A 17,927-nucleotide genomic window follows, 5' to 3' on the forward strand; every position below is an offset into this window, starting at 1 on the left:
ACGCGCGCGCACAGAACAGGTTGTGCAAAAATGCAAGCAAGAAGTGAAATTTAAAACTATAGTTTCTAAATTGAGCATTTAAATTAAATTATGTTTGCACCATTATATTTATTATATTATTATAAGAGTTGTAAAATAAGACACCACTTGAGTATATTTTGATGATATTATCATAAAGAATTATTTTTTAATGAAGATGTACCATTTTTATTGAGCAGAATTATACTCCCGGTCTATGAGAAAAATATTCTAATTTATGATAAAAAATTATTTCTAACTAGAAGTGAGAATTGTTCTAGAAGGAAGATACTATAGCTTCAACTTTAATCAGAAAAAAAAGATACATGGAACAAAATCATACAAACTCATAGCCTTTAACAAAACGAAACAAAAAAAAAGAAGGCTAAAATACAACATACAACAGCTATGTCTACTACAAAACCACCAGCTGGTTGACTTTGCAAAAGAAATCTTCATCTTTAAAGAGCACATGCTTTTGAAAAGCTTCTAGCCACTACTAGAAAAACGACATTTTGTCCCCAACCATTCTTTGATGTGTTTCCATTTATTTTTTAAGAAAATTCTTTAATGCGGCCTACACTAACCATTTTGAACCGATTCTTTTTACAGCTTATACAAATGGCTGCCATCAATTAACTACATCCACAACTCCAATCGCATCATATCAGTTCGCACATTTCCAATTAATCCAATCTATTGCAGACTTTGGTCATCTTAATCATTGCATCCACTTTACTCAATCCCATATCAGAATACCAGGCTAATTTGATTTGCTCCAACATCTCACACAACCACGTGTCAATTTGGAAATCTATGCCAATTGCCAACTAATAACAAATGGCCTGGAAGTGCCATGGAGTTACTAGATTGTCCCGGAGCAAGGCATGTCTCTTGCTCCACCATTTATCATGTCCCGGAGTGTGCCGCTTCACGATTTGCAGTCTTGGAGACCACTTTTTCCATTTCATCTCATGCATGATGTGTGCAAAGAATGGTGGTTCCTGCTGTATGGCCGCATGCATGTGATGCCATGAATGAGCACATGCTCACGAATGCATCAATGGTCATAACTCAGAGTCGTTAGTGCACCGGTTTAGATACTTTAGGGGTGATTTGTACCAATTGCAGTACAAGGGATGAAAGTCACAATTTTACGATACTTTAGGGATGAAAAATACACTTTTTCTTTGCTTTAATTGCTTTCCACAGTTGGAATGTTGGATGTATGGGCCACAGAGTCTGTTTGCGATGCACCATTCCAAGGCCCAAAATACGCAGGAGACAGAAATCAACCATGGGCTTCAGGCTAGCTTGAGGGCAAAAACGTACAGCTTTCCTCCAACAAAGGAATCAAGGATCAAAACTGCGTCGCTTGATTTCCAATCCCTAATCCGGATCCGATCGTCGTTTCCGCAGCAGCGGGCCCTGTCACCGCGGCACGCGGTTCAGTTCGCCTCCCTGGACGGCTAGACCCTGCTCGCACTCGAACACCGGCGCCGAGCGTTGAGCGTCGAGCGCGGCAGGCAGTACGCAACGTCGCCAGCCGCTAGACTCCGGCGGCTGGCGGCACGCATGACATATCCGCCCGAGAAGTCAGAACACAGGTAAGATGGTAATTGTCGACCCACCATCTTCTCTCTCTCTCTTGGTGTTGCCTGTGCTTGTAATTGCAGAAGCAGATATTAGACATGTAGTGATGTACTCCCTCCGTTCCAAATTGTAGGTCGTTTTTGACTTTTTTAAGCTCATAGATATTATTATGCATCTAGACATACACACTAAAAGTTAAAACGACCTATAATTTGGAATAAAGTGAGTAGATAGTGATTAGATAGTTTTATTTATCAACTTCACATTGGTTAATCGGTTTGCCGGCATTGGATTTTAAATTATATGCATGTACAATTAGTGAAAATTCTGGCTACATATCAATATATGGTTGATACCTTTTGTCTTGAAAGGAACGGTAAGAGTTATGACGTAATTCTTATTAGAAGAAAGAGAAAAATCAGCAAACAACATATAACTCGAACAACTCACAACTCACCCCCAAAACAGAACAACAACAACCCCCAACAGACATAACACACCACAGACAATGCTTTAGACAACTAGAGCAGCAAGAAAGAAAGAAGGAAACAAAATAAACTACTCTGAAGAAATTGAGGTGGTTGTTCCCGCGTCCCTCCTCAGTCTCGTTGCAGCTTTTGAAATAGTTGCGCATCTTCTTTGATCAGGTAAGCCACATCCACAACTTCCTTAAATTCTTTTTGAAAGACTCGCCGACTGCGTTCCTTCCATATATTCCAGCAAAAATAAAGACTAGACCATCAAAGAAAGGCTTGTGCTCTTTGTCGAACCTTAGTCAGCATCTTTTCCACCGTCTATAAATTGAGGCTTTCGAATTGGTGCACAATATTTGATGGAGAATGGTTGATACCTATAATTATTGAAATTTCTACTACACTATTTATATTTGGGTTGTTTGGTGCCCCTTATATCTTATTTTAGGCTCTGACCCTGGTGTGTGACATTAATGTCGACGATGGCTTTGATGCTGAAATGGATGATACACCAACCGGTAAAAAGAGGTGTGAGCAGAAAATGCAGAAGGTAGAACGAAAATAGCAATCGCAAAACTTTCGATGGATAATTATCTATTTTTGGTGTCAAATTTAGAAGGAGAGAAATTGAACTTTTTTATGTACCACCTTCAGCCGATCCAAGTTGCATTCCTCGTTAATGAATCCGTTCAACAACAAAGGATTGCATTTGGAACGACACTTAGTGAAGGACCTGTTTCTGGCGTTTAATGTTTTCCTGGTAGTAGTCTTTGCTTTTTTTTCTCCCGTGTTGCTCGAATGGTTCTTGCTTGTGCTTTGTGGCTTTTAGTGGTCATTTGTTTGTTGCTGTATCTTCGGTGCCCATTAGTTTGTATGAGCGTCGTGTCACAGTACCCTTTAGTTGGCAGGTGTTCCAGTGGAATTGTTTTTGTGGTCGAAGTAGTGAGCGCAAAGCAACAGCCGGGTTGTTAGCATCTGTTTTTTTGCTGTTTCTTTTGAAAAATCTTTCCTTCATCTTTGAAAAAGAAATGAAAGTTTGGAGTTTGTAGTGTTGGATGTCATCCACCGTTGCCTATCTCTATTACTGGCTTATTGCTAGCCATAGCCGGTGGGCACGCTGGTCCAGCCATCAGGAAGGATCATCATTAGTTCCGTGGCCGTGCTGCTATCCAGTTTGGTAGGTGATCTGCTTCCTCATTAACTAATGGTAAATGTCTATGTCCATGGTCTGTACTTTTCAAGTAAATTAAGTTACAAAAATGCCATTAGAGCATAATACCCTTCCACACTTGTTTAAACCTATTGGGTTCTGCAACTACCCTGCAGTACAAGAGATGAAGAGAAGATCTGGTTCTGCTTTCTTGCTCCCAGTTCTCATAGATATTCTGTGGCTGCACGACTATGTGCTTCTCTTCCCGAGTATCTCAGTTGGCTTATTAAGATCTCAGTTGTTACTAAGCTTGGTATTTCAGCCGGGACTCAGGCGTCCAGATGCAGGCACTTGGTACACTTCAAATCTTTTCTTTTAATTATTCTTTCTCTCTTATCTTTTTCTTTATATTTCTTAGTGTTGCTTCGTGCAAAAGCGAACGCAGTGTGTGATTGATTTACTTCTCCGACATATCTGTTGATCTTCTTCTTCTTTATGCAGGAGTAGAGAACAAAGACCTAACCATGGCTGCTAAGGCTAAGCAACACATGAAACTTGGCATGATCATACCATGGGCCACAGTAATTTTGCTATTGTCCTGTGGAGCTGGAACCATCGATTGCTCGACCCCCGACGGGAACAACACAGACTTCATCTCCCTCCTTGATTTCAAGCGTGCTATCAGGAATGATCCAAAAGGGGCCTTGAGCTCATGGAACTCCAGCATGCACTTCTGCAGCTGGGAGGGTGTGGAATGTAGCCGGACGCGTCCGGAGCGTGTTGTGGCGCTGAACCTGTCCGGGCAGGCTTTGGATGGTCAGATATCTCCTTCCCTCGGAAACTTGTCATACCTTGCTTCCATTAACCTCTCTACGAACAGTTTCTCTGGCCAGATACCTCCTCTCGGCTATCTGCACAAGCTCAAATTTCTTGACCTGAAATACAACTCGTTGCAGGGGAACATTCCGAACGCAGTCACAAATTGTTCCAACTTGCAGGGATTATACCTTGCAGGAAACTTCCTTGTGGGGGAAATTCCCAAGAAAGTAGCCCTCCTCTCCAACCTACTACATTTGTGGCTTCACTCTAACTATCTCACAGGGACCATTCCACCTGAACTAGGTAATATCACAACCTTACGACAGGTCATTCTTCAAACCAACCAGCTTCATGGAAGCATTCCTGAGCAGCTTGGAAAGTTATCCAATATGTCAGACTTGATGCTTGGTGGGAATAGGCTGTCAGGTAGAATACCAGAAGCACTCCTTAATCTCTCTTCTCTACAACAACTGGCCATGCCAGTGAACATGCTACATGGTCCACTGCCTTCTAAGATTGGGGACTTCCTCCCTAACCTCCGAATTCTTTTCTTGGGTGTCAACATGCTGGGTGGTCACATCCCGGAATCACTAACCAATGCATCAGAGCTGCAGTCGATAGACTTGGGATATAATTATGGCTTTACAGGCAGAATCCCTCCTTCTCTTGGTAAACTTCGGGAGCTCAGAATGCTTCTTCTCCATGATAACAATCTTGAAGCAAAAGATAGCCAAAGCTGGGAATTTCTAAATGCATTAACCAACTGCACTCTTCTAGAGAAGCTTTCACTGTATGGAAATAATCTGCAGGGAGTACTGCCATATTCAATCGGCAACCTTTCCTCTAATCTTGACTACCTCACGCTTGGAAGCAACATGCTACACGGATTAGTCCCATCAAGCATTGGAAAACTTCATAAGCTAACTAAATTAGATTTACAGTATAACAGTTTTACAGGTTTTATCGATGGATGGATTGGAAATATAGTTAGTTTACAAGGTTTGTACATTCAAGGTAACAACTTCAGTGGACACATTCCATATTCCATTGGTAATATTTCAAAGTTGTCAGAGCTATTTCTAGCAGTTAATCAATTCTATGGTCCCATACCGTCAATTTTAGGAAAGCTTCCACAGCTCATACTTTTAGACCTCAGTAATAACAATCTTCAAGGCAATATACCAAAAAATCTCATAGCAGACACCATTGTTCAATGTTTGTTATCTAACAACAATCTTGAAGGCCAAATACCTTTTTTTAATAAACTTCAACAGCTCAACTATCTAGATCTTTCATCCAACAAGCTTACCGGGGAAATTCCATTTTCTTTGGGCACTTGCCAGCAATTGCAAACTGTCCGAATGGACTCAAACTTTCTCTCTGGAAGCATCCCCATATCTTTCGGCGATCTTAGTGGTTTGACGATGCTCAACCTTTCTCATAACAATTTCTCAGGCTCTATCCCAATTGCTCTAAGCAAACTACAGCTTCTAACACAATTAGATCTGTCTCACAATCATCTTGATGGTGAAGTACCAACACAAGGGGTATTCAAAAATACCACAGCCATTTCGCTTATAGGCAATTGGTTGCTTTGTGGAGGTGTACTAGAATTACATATTCCTCCATGCCCCACTGTTACTCAGAGAAGAACTGGATGGCGACACTATTTTGTAAGAATATTGATCCCCATACTAGGCATTGTGTCCCTCACATTACTGATATATTTTATCATCTCAAGAAAGAAGGTACCAAGAGCACACCTACCACTGTCTTTTTCCGGTGAGCAATTTCCTAAAGTTTCTTATAAGGATCTAGCTCAAGCCACAGGGAACTTTACAGAATCTAACTTGGTTGGGAGAGGAAGCCATGGTTCAGTGTACAAAGGAAGGTTAACAGCTCCAGAGCCCGTGGTTGTTGCTGTAAAGGTTTTCGACCTTGCCATGGAAGGGACTGATAGGAGTTTCATGTCAGAATGTCAAGCTCTGAGAAATATTCGGCACCGAAACCTTCTTCCAATTCTAACTGCATGCTCAACAATTGATAACAGGGGCAATGATTTCAAAGCTCTAGTCTACAGGTTTATGCCCCATGGCAGTTTGGATTCTTGGTTGCATCCACCTGGATATGGAAACGCTGCAAATTACCTGGATCTGTCTCAAAGATTGAAAATAGCCGTTGATATAGCTGATGCTTTGCAATATATACATCATGATTGTGAGAATCCAATTATTCACTGCGACTTGAAACCCAGCAATATTCTTCTTGATGATGATATGACTGCTCATCTAGGAGACTTCGGCATTGCAAGGTTCTACCTTGAAACCAAATCACAAACAGCTGGAGACTCGAGATCAACTGGCACAATAAATTTGAAGGGAACAATTGGATATATTGCTCCAGGTAGCATAAGAACATAAAGCTATAACTTGTATTCGTGTGATAACAATTTAATGTTGCAATTTAGATGTACTATCTCATACGCTGCATGTTGTTCGTTCCTAATGTTCAGAGTATGCCGGAGGTAGTCACCTATCGACTTCGGGAGACGTGTACAGCTTCGGTGTAGTCCTAGTGGAGATGTTGACGGGAAAAAGGCCAACCGATCCTCTCTTCTGCAATGGACTTAGCATCATCGACTTCTGCAAGACAAACTTTCCTGATCAGATTCTTGATATAGTTGATGCTTATCTCCTAGAAGAATACCAGGTCTGTGATCGAGCGAATCCGGAAAAAGGAAACAGATTCCTTGAGTGCTTGTTGGCCCTGGTGAAAGGGGCACTTTCTTGCACATGCCAGGCCCCCGGTGATCGAATAGACATGAGAGAGGCAGCTACAGAGTTGCACGAAATCAAGCTGTATTGGGGGTGAATGCAAAGTATGATTCATTCGTTTGGTACACCAGATGCTACGCACTTATGGAACTGGACCTCCATATTCTATTGCAACGTATACGTAGTAGTGGAATAAGAAATATGGAGTAGTTTTTTTTCAAAATTAAAGTATGATGAAGTGTCTCTCCTCCCAAATATGATTTGCATTCACGGACCTTGCAGTGTACTGAACTTGTACAGCTGTAGCTTGTAGCAGCGCATGGTTTGTAGAAGAGCGTTCCGAGGAGTACCCTTTTCTTCGCCCTGGCTTTTCCGCTCATGCCCTTTGCCTGTACTGACCTCAGGCGCCAACTACAAGATTTGAATTTGCGTGCAGCAGATGAACGATCTGAATGTGCAAGCAACGATCCCCGGGAGGAGCTATCGCCCATGGCCTAAAGTGTTCCAGCCCAACAGAGATATGTATTGTCATGCGGGTTGAAGACTTGAACTTGCGCGGAAATCCTATCCATCTTTCGAAAGAGAGAAATTTAAACACCTTCCGATGTTCAAGATTCGTATGCCGCGTAACTACTGTCCGGTCTGCTGCTTCATCTTCCTCCCTTGTGCTTGCCCACTCGCACCCCTGCTGGCTTTCCACCGTCCTCGCTCATGGGGGCTGGTGCCCCGCCGCTCGAAGCTGCTGGTTAGTGTTTTGGGGCTCAGGGTTGGAGTTCTCCGGCATCTGCTGGCTTAGAGAGGAGCTTGGGGCAGCTAGTTTACTTGGTGAGGGCAAAGCAGCGGGAGTTGCCAGCCGGGACGGTGGGAGATAATTGGATGGGCGGGGTCGGCGGCAGGGGTGGCGGGCTACCTTAGTGAGCCATGGCAGAATCGGGCTGGGCGGCGGCGTTGGGAACTGGACGGGACGGTAAGGCAGCGGGAGTAAATTTATTATTTCTCATCCATAATACTTATTATTGTGGTGTTAGTTTCAAGTACTATGATATATTGACAACTAATATAGGATCTCACACATTACCGAGTCTGTGAGTATAGCATTACATGTTCCAATCAAACAATTCCAAAATGCATAAAACTCTACGTGTTTTTATGAGGCTTAGGTGGCGTAAGTTGCTGTGTATTATTTGTGCAGAATAGATCAAAAGTCTTTTCAATCCATTTAAAGAGCAGAGCAGCTGGAGAGTTGCCTTATACAATCTTTACTATTAGTAATTGGATGTTAATCTTAATGAGATGCACCAAAAAAGATAAACCTTTGAAATTCTCATAAAAATTAGAAACATCCGATTATCGATCCGGTAGATTCTAAATCTATTGTATTTTTTAAAAATCACACACATATTTTATTATAAAATATTCTAAATTGATACTCTAAATCTATATCTTATTAGCCATCTGATATCTATTTAAGTTGGGGTCTTCTTCCACCTCTACTCCAGGTTGTTGGCCACGGTGAAAGCCTTTAAGCCAGGAAAATCTCAAAAATGTTCCTCTTCTTGAGTAGCACTAGTCGATACTGCATGTCAATCCATGTTGGAAAAGACAACAATATGAATTTGATACATCACACACCAAGTTAATAGATTCAAGTAACGCTGGAAAGCATGAAAGATTGAAATAAATCTTTAAGATTCATATTTTGCTAACAATAGAAAACGTTTTAGCCGCTCTTTTACGGTACATGATACTAGGCTATACTAATGTTCAAAAAGGAACAATATAAAAACATCCAATGGTTAAGATTAATTGTATACTAGTGAAAACTTCACCTGTGGTATGGGTAGTATACATGAGTAGTATGGATAATATAAGAGTATCATAGTAAAAAAACACAAATGGCATCACTATAATATTTTTTGACACTAGCATAAAGTCGAAATGACCATTTCATTTGAAATATCACTTTTTACAATATAATAATTACTAAATTATCTATAATAATGAAGGATTAGATCTTATATACACTACATTACATATATACCACCAAGTAGTAGCATTGTGTACCATAAAAGAGCTAGCCCTTTTGCACCATCCGGTTCATAAAGCCTTAAGATTAATACGACATAATTTAATATATCTATTCCAAGAAACATTGAATATTGCAAGTTTCTAGTTTGCAAAATAAAAATGTTAGAGTACTTTGAGATTTTTTTCATCAATTGCTGGTATGAGTTATGAGTACGCGCAAGTCAATACAGCATATAAGAGTCCAACTTTCTGCAAGTTTTACATTCTTGCTCAAAATAAATATCCTCGCTAACGTAGAACTCGACCTGCTTTTGTAGCTTTTTTCTTGTCTGCTCCCCAAGCAGGGGAGTTCCAAACTGAGGAGCGGCTTCCATGAGATCATGTTCTTGCTGCCCCTCCACAAGTTGCTGACAGGTTTATTGCTGTTGCTCCGTATATGGATGGGTTGCTTACTGTGCTTCCAAGAGCTGGATATGGGGCTAATGGCAACGCTTCTGCTTGGGATGGAACATGGTAAGTATGTGCAAATTCAAGGTATGCATCTTGGACCAATGTCTCACATTTCACCAAAATGATTATGCTAATCTGTTTGTTTCACTCCAAAGTCTCACGGCAATTGTAATTAACTTTTTTTGGCTCCATAGGAAAGGAAGAAGAATCAAAGAGGAAATGGGTTGACCTGACCTGATCTGGCCTCATAGCTCGTTTATATATAGACATGACTCTCATATATCTTGCATAAGCTCATCTAATTGTTGCCCTGTAGTCATGCGTATATGAGCTGAGTGTACTTCCAAGCTCAGGCTCAGTCATCGTTTATGAACCAGTAACTTCTTGCTACAGGATGCATATGCATGCCGGCCGCTTGATGACTTCCTTGGCAGGCATTATCGATCCACTGATCATAACCAGAGAAAACGGAATTTGCCAGGGTCCTGCCTTTGCCACAGCGAAGCAAGCCCACTTTGGCCAGGCGGTTGCACACTTGCACTTGCATGCACCTATCCAACTTTACTCCTGGGCTGACAGATGCAAGTAATGCTAGACCTTTCAATTGATAATTTCAAATTTATTGCTTGACTGTTGTTGCATGTTAGTATTATGCTAGCGTTGTTTACGGAAATTACATTTTGAGCTTCTCACATTATAAAGTGCATCTTTTTAGTCATTTTGTATGTTCTATATTGATTCAACGTTAAATGGGCTGTGGATGTTTGACGTTGAACTTGAGTAACGGAGATATATTCTTATATATTATAAAATTGACATTTAATATGCAGACGTCTCTCAGCATTCTTTTGGGATCTGATGGACTTGGACTCGGCCTGTTTCTAAGCTTGATTTCCTGACGGAAGATTTGCTTCGAGCTAATTGGACGAAGCGTTAGTGTTCTGGTTGCTGGTCATTGCTTTTGTGTGGATAATCAAGTCTTTGAGAGAGGAATGAACTCATGAACAATGTAGTGTTGATAGATGTGGAGCAGGTGTCGCAACAATGTGGAGTCATTTCTTTTCCAACATAGTATTATATTTTTGCGACTCCTATTATGCTAAACCCAGGCAGATGATACGATATGCTGGATACAGATCTAACAATCGTAATCGGATGAATAGAAGATTGATCTATGCTTGGTGGTAATTAAATTCCTCAGCATTCTTTTCCTTAGCTTCTTAACTGATGATCTTCATGAGTTCTTGATGAGGCAGCAGAGAATGCCCACCTGGACCCAACTCTCCTTGTTTCCTATCAAATGGGAAAGGAAAAGATGAAGTACCATGTACTTCCTATCAGAAAAATGGAGGAGATGTACATATTGTGCATTGACACGTGATGAACGTGAAATTTGAGCATTCTTTAGGAAGAAATGGCACTTGAGCATCTGACATTTATGTCATTAATATTTACATAAAGTTGTTCCTCAGTCTTTCTAAATTTTGCTACACATGCAAAGCGATGGACTCTTGTCATGTGTTGGATATTTGGTTTGATGAAAACCTGACCAGCAGAGCAATGAAGTCATAAATTTGTAGTTCTAAAATAATATTGGTACTGCATTTTATTTGTTTGCAATATTTGTTTTTTGAACACTAAATTTATAAAAAAATCAAATTATTTTATAGTAGTAAAAATATCCAAAAACCAATTGCCATTTGTAGTTTAAAATTGATTAAATTCATAGTTTTGATTACAAAAACTAAAGCTTCGTTCCCCTTATAAAAAGTAGCACCGGTATTATTTGATTTCTTAACTATCTTGTTTACTTAATTTGATGAGAAAAATCCCTATTTGATAGTGGTAAAATTACTGCTTCGACACTGGAAATTTTGAACTTCCCTATTTGACACTTATTTGAGAGTGTTTTACCTGTGTGCCATTATGAAAGTTGGGTCTAACCTCCATACCCCTAAAAAGTTCGTCGACACTTGTATGCCCAAGTGCAACTTGGTTTGTCCCTCCATGCCATTCCGTCCCTATTCCGTTCGGTTTTGGCCGTTTGAGAGCTCTTACAAGCAGGCCCAGGCAGCGAAAATGTCCAGTGTACCCTTAGTCTCTAAGGCATATGCGCGGAGGCCGTGTTGACCAATTTTGACCGGCATCTCTCACTCTCCTCCCACTCTATCCATTGCCGAACCCTAGCGGCGGCGGCGAAATCGTAGCGGCGGCGGTGGAACCCTAGTCAGTGGCGGCGTTGACGGGTGGGGCGGGGAGAGAAGAAGGCGTTCTGGAGAAGAAGACGAAGCCCCCGTGCATGGATTAGTGGATTGACACGACTTCTCATGGCGGGGAACAACAGCGTCGGGGATCGACCGGATTGGCTTCCAGACGGGTAAGTCAAATGGTTGCTTCCCCCCTTGGCTTGCGGAGTACTCTCGCTTGCGTGGTCTTAGGTCCCTTAGCCGTAGCCCTGCGCCTGTGCACCATCACCATGCTTGTAGTGTTGATTCCCTGCTCCTTGTTCATCTGTAGGATGGACCCCAACAGTAGCTACAACTTAGAAATCCGGATTGTTGCTCACAATTGTCGGACTCGGTGGTACGAGCTGAGCAAAGTTGTTGATGCTGACCGAACTAACTTCAGATCCCTGGTTGCTGAAGTTGTTGACAAGAATCCTCATGGCTATGGAGATGTAGTTAAAGTTTTTTATTACTGCATGGACACTAAGGTCAACATCCAAGTCTGTACTGACCAAGATTTGCTTGCAATGTTTGAAAAACATAAGGTTTCGAAATGATGCTTCCTCACTTTTGCATATCATAAGCCAAGTGTTGATTCTCCTATCATTCCACTTTGGGAGTTTGGTAGCAGTGACAAATCTGTTGATCCCCCAGTGACCCCTTCTATTGCATCCCCAATCCTATGTGAAGCAAGCAACAGTACACACACACAATATGATGAACCTGAAATCTTAGCTAACCCAAACCCAATGTATGAGCATGTGGGCGTTGACGATGAAGGGCTATATCTTGACCTTGGTCCCAACTACCCTCCACCTGACCCAAATCCTAAAGCTGGCAATAAAGGAAGGGAAGCTGAGAGTTCTGAGGATGAAATCTGCTCTGAGTCAGATGAGAGTTCTGATGATGAGTCTGATGATGAGATGGTTACAGATAGATGCCCTGAACCTATGCCTGATGTCAATTATGACAAGAAGAACCCACCTATGGATGTAGGCACTTTGTATTCAAATATGAAAGCATTTAAGATTGCTTTAGCTTCTCATTCTGCTAAGCATGAGTACCATTACTTAGTTGAGAAGAGTGATCCAGGGAGGTATAGGGTGCACTGCAAATTCAAGGAGGAGCTTGATTGCCAATGGAGGATTCATGCTTCAACTCTGAAGGATGGTGTGACAGTTAAGGTACATGAGTTGCATTACTTTTTGTAAATTCCAGTTGTTTTGCAATGAATCATCAGTTGTTAATAAGCTTTGGTGTTGACTGTTTTGCAGGTGAAAAGGAACCCACATCCTCATGATTGTCAGAGTGCTAAGAGGGTTGGTGTGTGTGTAGGGATCACACAGGACTGGGTTTGCAGTAAAGTGGTAGACTGGTTGAAGGAAGATGGCAACATTCGGATAAAAGAATTGATTAGAAGATTGAAGAATGAGTACAAAGTTAATGTGCCATACAGGAGAGTGTACAAAGGTAAAAATCTTGCCATGGATCAGATTTATGGGCCTTAGGATAAAAGTTTTGACAATTTATTTAGGTTTAAGGCCCAGATAGAGGAATCTAGTCCTGGATCATTTGTTATCATTGATCATCACACAATCAACAATAAGATCAGGTTTAATAGGCTATTCTTTGCATTGAAAGCATGTGTAGATGGATTTCTTAGAGGTTGTAGACCATATCTTGCAGTAGATAGCACTTTTTTAAATGGAAGGTTCAGAGGACAGTTGTGTGTAGCTTGTGCAGTAGATGGACATAACTGGATGTACCCAGTAGCTGTTGGTGTAATTGATTCAGAGACTAATGAGAATTGGGTGTGGTTCATGGAGAGGTTAAAAGAAGTAATTGGATCCCCAGATGGACTGATCTTTTGTACAGACTGTGGCCAGGCAGTGATGAATGGGGTCAGTGAAATTTTTCCTGAAGCTGAACATAGGGAGTGTATGTACCACTTAGTACAAAATTTCAAGAAAAGATTCAGTGGCAAGGTTTTTGATGACCACTTATGAGCTGCCTCATATTCATGGAGCCCATATTTGTTCAACAAGCATTGTACAGCTATGGCTCAAGCCAAACCTGAGGCAATGGTCTATCTACATGAAAACCACAAGAAGCTTTGGACAAGGAGCCAGTACAAGACAGAATCAAAGGTGGACTATGTCACCAATAATCTAGCTGAATCATTCAACAATTGGATAAAGCCTGAAAAGGGGAAGAATATTTACATAAAGTTGTTCCTCAGTCTTTCTAAATTTTGCTACACATGCAAAGCGATGGACTCTTGTCATGTGTTGGATATTTGGTTTGATGAAAAACTGACCAGCAGAGCAATGAAGTCATAAATTTGTAGTTCTAAAATAATATTGGTACTGCATTTTATTTGTTTGCAATATTTGTTTTTTGAACACTAAATTTATAAAAAAATCAAATTATTTTATAGTAGTAAAAATATCCAAAAACCAATTGCCCTTTGTAGTTTAAAATTGATTAAATTCATAGTTTTGATTACAAAAACTAAAGCTTCGTTCCCCTTATAAAAAGTAGCACCGGTATTATTTGATTTCTTAACTATCTTGTTTACTTAATTTGATGAGAAAAATCCCTATTTGATAGTGGTAAAATTACTACTTCGACACTGGAAATTTTGAACTTCCCTATTTGACACTTATTTGACTCTACCGTCTCTTTTCAGCTATAACAGAGTTAAGTGGAGGGTGAAAAGACTCTTTTGCCCCCAGCCATGACCAAGCCTATCTTGCACAAGACATGCAGTTTTGCCGTATGTATTTTGTGTATGTGTGGGCATTCGTTCGTTCAGCAACTCCAGAAGCTTGCCGCCGCTCATCTGGCCAATCTCGTTGCTTCCACACGGTGACCTCGTCGCTCGCTCATGAGCAGCAGATACAAATTGATTCCTCGCTGGCCTCATTGCTCACTGCTCTGGACCGGCAGTGCTCACCGCTCGACTGGTTGGGCTCCGGCGAGTGGCTGCGGCCGCGATAGGTCGGAGCTATCTGAGCAAGGGAGGCTACCAGATTCACGCGCGCACCGCACATCTACAGTAGCCCTGCATTGACAGACTCAGAGACGATCACATTTGTCGATCAGATAAACACTGATTACTAATTGAGGCGCCAGCGTGGAGGCGGCGTCGAGAGTGGGGACGGGGACGGGGTCCAAGAGCAGCTTCATGCGCTCGGGGCGGCGCACGGTCGGCCGGCGGAGGAGCTCGCCGACGGGACGGCGAGGAGGCACAGCGCGCAGAGGCCATGCTGTGCCCGGGTGGCCAGAGGAGATAGGCGAGGGGAAGAGAGAGAAGGGTGGTTGCGGTGGGCCATGCTCTGACAGCAAGGGAAATTCGTCTTTTCAAAGGCTATTTTAACGAAAATTGAATGGAAACCTAATAAAATGTCGTACAAGGAATGAAATTCAGATTCAATATCAAGTAGGGACCGAAATTCAGATTCAATATCAAGTAGGGACTGCTAAAATTTTGAGGGTCAAAATGGAACTAGTCATTATATCAGTGTCAATTAAGGAATTTTCTCTAATTTTCTCTCATTTGATCCTGATGACGCACTAAAGGTATATATAGCAAAATAAGGTTGGGTGGTCTAATTCGCTCCTGTAAGAGAATATCCCGATGGGACTCGCTTGCAGTATTGCCTGACGTGTGGGTCCAAGTCCACACGTCAGTGACCTAACTGTAGAGAGCAGTACTGCAGAGTATCTGTTCAATTACCACTTCTTGACTCTAGCCTTGCACAAACATGTGTCCAACTTAATGTTGTCAGAAAGACATGGATGATAAAAAAATTCTAAAGTTTTTTCGTCCGAACATGCTTTGGTTTTAGCTTTCAGAATTACAAAAAAAATTCACACCGACTCCCAAAGTATAAAACTCTATTTAGAATTCATTTGTCAACAAAAAAATCTTTGTGACTCCCAAAGTATAAAACTCTATTTATTATTCATTTGTCAATCGAAGGCCAACATTGAGACAATATATATCTTAATGCTACACATTTGAAAAAGAGATGGGATAGTATGTCCTCCCATATCCGTATTTTTATTCTAGATGCTAGGATAAGAAAGTTATGCCATTCTGATTGATACTCATGGCAACAAGATCTTAAGTCCTCCATTTCTCAAGCATAGAGGTAGGCTATTCAATACTCTCCCCACTCTATTTTTTCAACCTCGTCAGTAATCGCATGGAAATACAAAGTTATTTGTTTCACTCCAACGTCCCAATACAACTGTGGATAACTTTCAACTCCATGGCCACAGAACATTCAAAGAGGAAATGGATTGACATGCCTCTAGCTTCAGCTTAGCTTGGTCACCTTTTAGTTTATATAGAAAGATGATGATTCAAACACAGAGAGCTCATCCATTTTTTGCCTTGTAATCATCAAAACGCTAATACACTTTACATTTTGTCCATGACCTTCTGACCAACCAGTGTCTATGCATGAAGAAAGCACAATTATATGTTCCGCTTGATCAGTTTCATGTGCAATGTGCTGTTGCAGTGCTGCTGCATTCGAAGTGTCAACCCGGCACAATCCCCGCCTGATCCGTTTTCTCGCCGGCCTTTTTTGCATGATGCTTTTTCATTATTACCAGCCCCCTTTGTTGCGTCATGCCTTCTCCTTATTACCAGCAGTACTATGACCTTATCATCAGTGGTACTCGATAGACTGCAGGTGATCCACGCAATACACATTGTCCCATCGTACAAACCGTACTGATGGGTGTCAAAAGATGTGCTCAGCCCTCAGCCTCATTTTCATTTCAAACAAAAAATGGGATGCCGTTACACAAAAGGATAGGGGAAAGAGCAAGTCTCTTATTAGATTCACGTCGAGCAACTAGATCTAGCAGCTCCTATTGACAAATAAACAAAATTTAAAAGCACTACTCCCGCAAGCCCTCGATGACCACCCTAAAAACGGGTTGACATAGCTATGTGATTTTTATCATCATCTGTGATCCCAAATGTCAGATTCATATTTTAAGTCTTTTTCCATATGCTGGCATAAGAAAGGTTTGCCATTTCTGAGGGATGCAAACTCCTATGACAATCAGAATTAAAGTCTTGGCTCTGACCGGACGAAGTATGGACAGGCTATTTGATACTTTTTCACTCTTGTTTTGCAACTTCAGTGTTCTCATTGAAATACAAACGTATTTGTTTTACTCCAACATCCCAAGACAACTATCTGACAGGTTTTCAACTCCATAGCAACAGAAGATTCAAAGAAGAAATGGATTGGCATATGCCTCTAACACAGCGACCAGTCGGTGTTTATGCATGAAGCAAGCACACTATGTGTTCCGCTTGATCGGTTTACGCAGCGCTGCTGCTGCTGTCCAAAATGCCAACCCAGCGCAATTCCCAGCTGGTCCGGGCCGTGCAAATCACCAAGGGTGTAGTTGTTTGTATAGGCGCACACCTTGCGTGATCATGAAACAGTTTCTGGTCCATTCAATGATGTTTCATGTATAAATTTCAGGAAATCTTCTTCCCAAGGCTGAAATAGTGGTTGTGTGAACTGGTCATGGTGGAGGGAATTGTGGCAGAGTTGGCATGGATACAGTGCTAGGATTCTACAAAGGCGATTGGGATTCTTCTTCCAAGGGTGAAATAATGGATGCGTGACGCCAAAGACCGAGCTGGCGCAACCTTTGCCGTCTAGCACTGCACTGGCACAACGATTGCGTGATGACGGTGCCCCAGGCAAGAAAATCACCCAGAATCAGCAAGACTGTGTGTCTGTATGTCTGTTGGTTTTTCGATTTGGTTTTTGCTTTCCTTGGGTGGACTAAAAGGTGACTAATTTTTAGTTACATCCCAACTAAAGTTTAGTTTATTGGTTTTAGACGATCCAAACAAGATCTAAATAGTCACTCAGTATTCTTTTAAGAATGTGATGTACTTGATTTCTCTTGTTTCTGAGCTTCATTTCTTAACGGAAGATTGAGTTCGAAAAGCAAACATGGAGACCATTTTAACAGCATTTGAAAAAGATATGGCACATCTATGTTTGCTTTTCTAGATGCTGCGAGAAAAAAGCTGTCATTTCTAAGGGATGCAATTTAAACTCCTACTACAATAAGATTAATTCACCCATTTAACAGGATATGTAGCTATTCAATACTCTTACCACTCTGATTTTGCAACCTTCATTAGTCACATGTAGATACAAACTTATTTGTTTCACTCCAACGTCTCAATACAACTGCAACAGAAGATTCAAAGAGAAATAAAATGGATTGGCATGCTTCTAGGTGCTTCACCTTTTATTCATAGGGTAGAAAGATGACAATTGGAACACAAAGCTCATCCATTCTGCCTTGCAGTCATGAAAGCTAATATACTTGCACATCTTGCCCA

At 41.3% G+C, this 17,927-nt stretch overlaps 1 protein-coding gene across 1 annotated transcript; it reads left to right on the top strand.

The window, feature by feature from the left end:
- The first annotated feature begins 3,124 nt into the window (after positions 1-3,124).
- Positions 3,125-7,218, top strand: LOC117845943 (uncharacterized). Its single transcript, XM_072290855.1, has 3 exons — positions 3,125-3,588; positions 3,736-6,456; positions 6,566-7,218. Exons 1-3 carry the CDS (start codon positions 3,576-3,578, stop codon positions 6,922-6,924), a joined length of 3,093 nt encoding a protein of 1,030 aa, XP_072146956.1. The 5' UTR covers positions 3,125-3,575; the 3' UTR covers positions 6,925-7,218.
- The last annotated feature ends 10,709 nt before the right edge of the window (positions 7,219-17,927 follow it).

The sequence above is a fragment of the Setaria viridis genome, chromosome 1 (genome assembly GCF_005286985.2).
Source record: "Setaria viridis chromosome 1, Setaria_viridis_v4.0, whole genome shotgun sequence".
Lineage (NCBI taxonomy): Eukaryota > Viridiplantae > Streptophyta > Magnoliopsida > Poales > Poaceae > Setaria > Setaria viridis.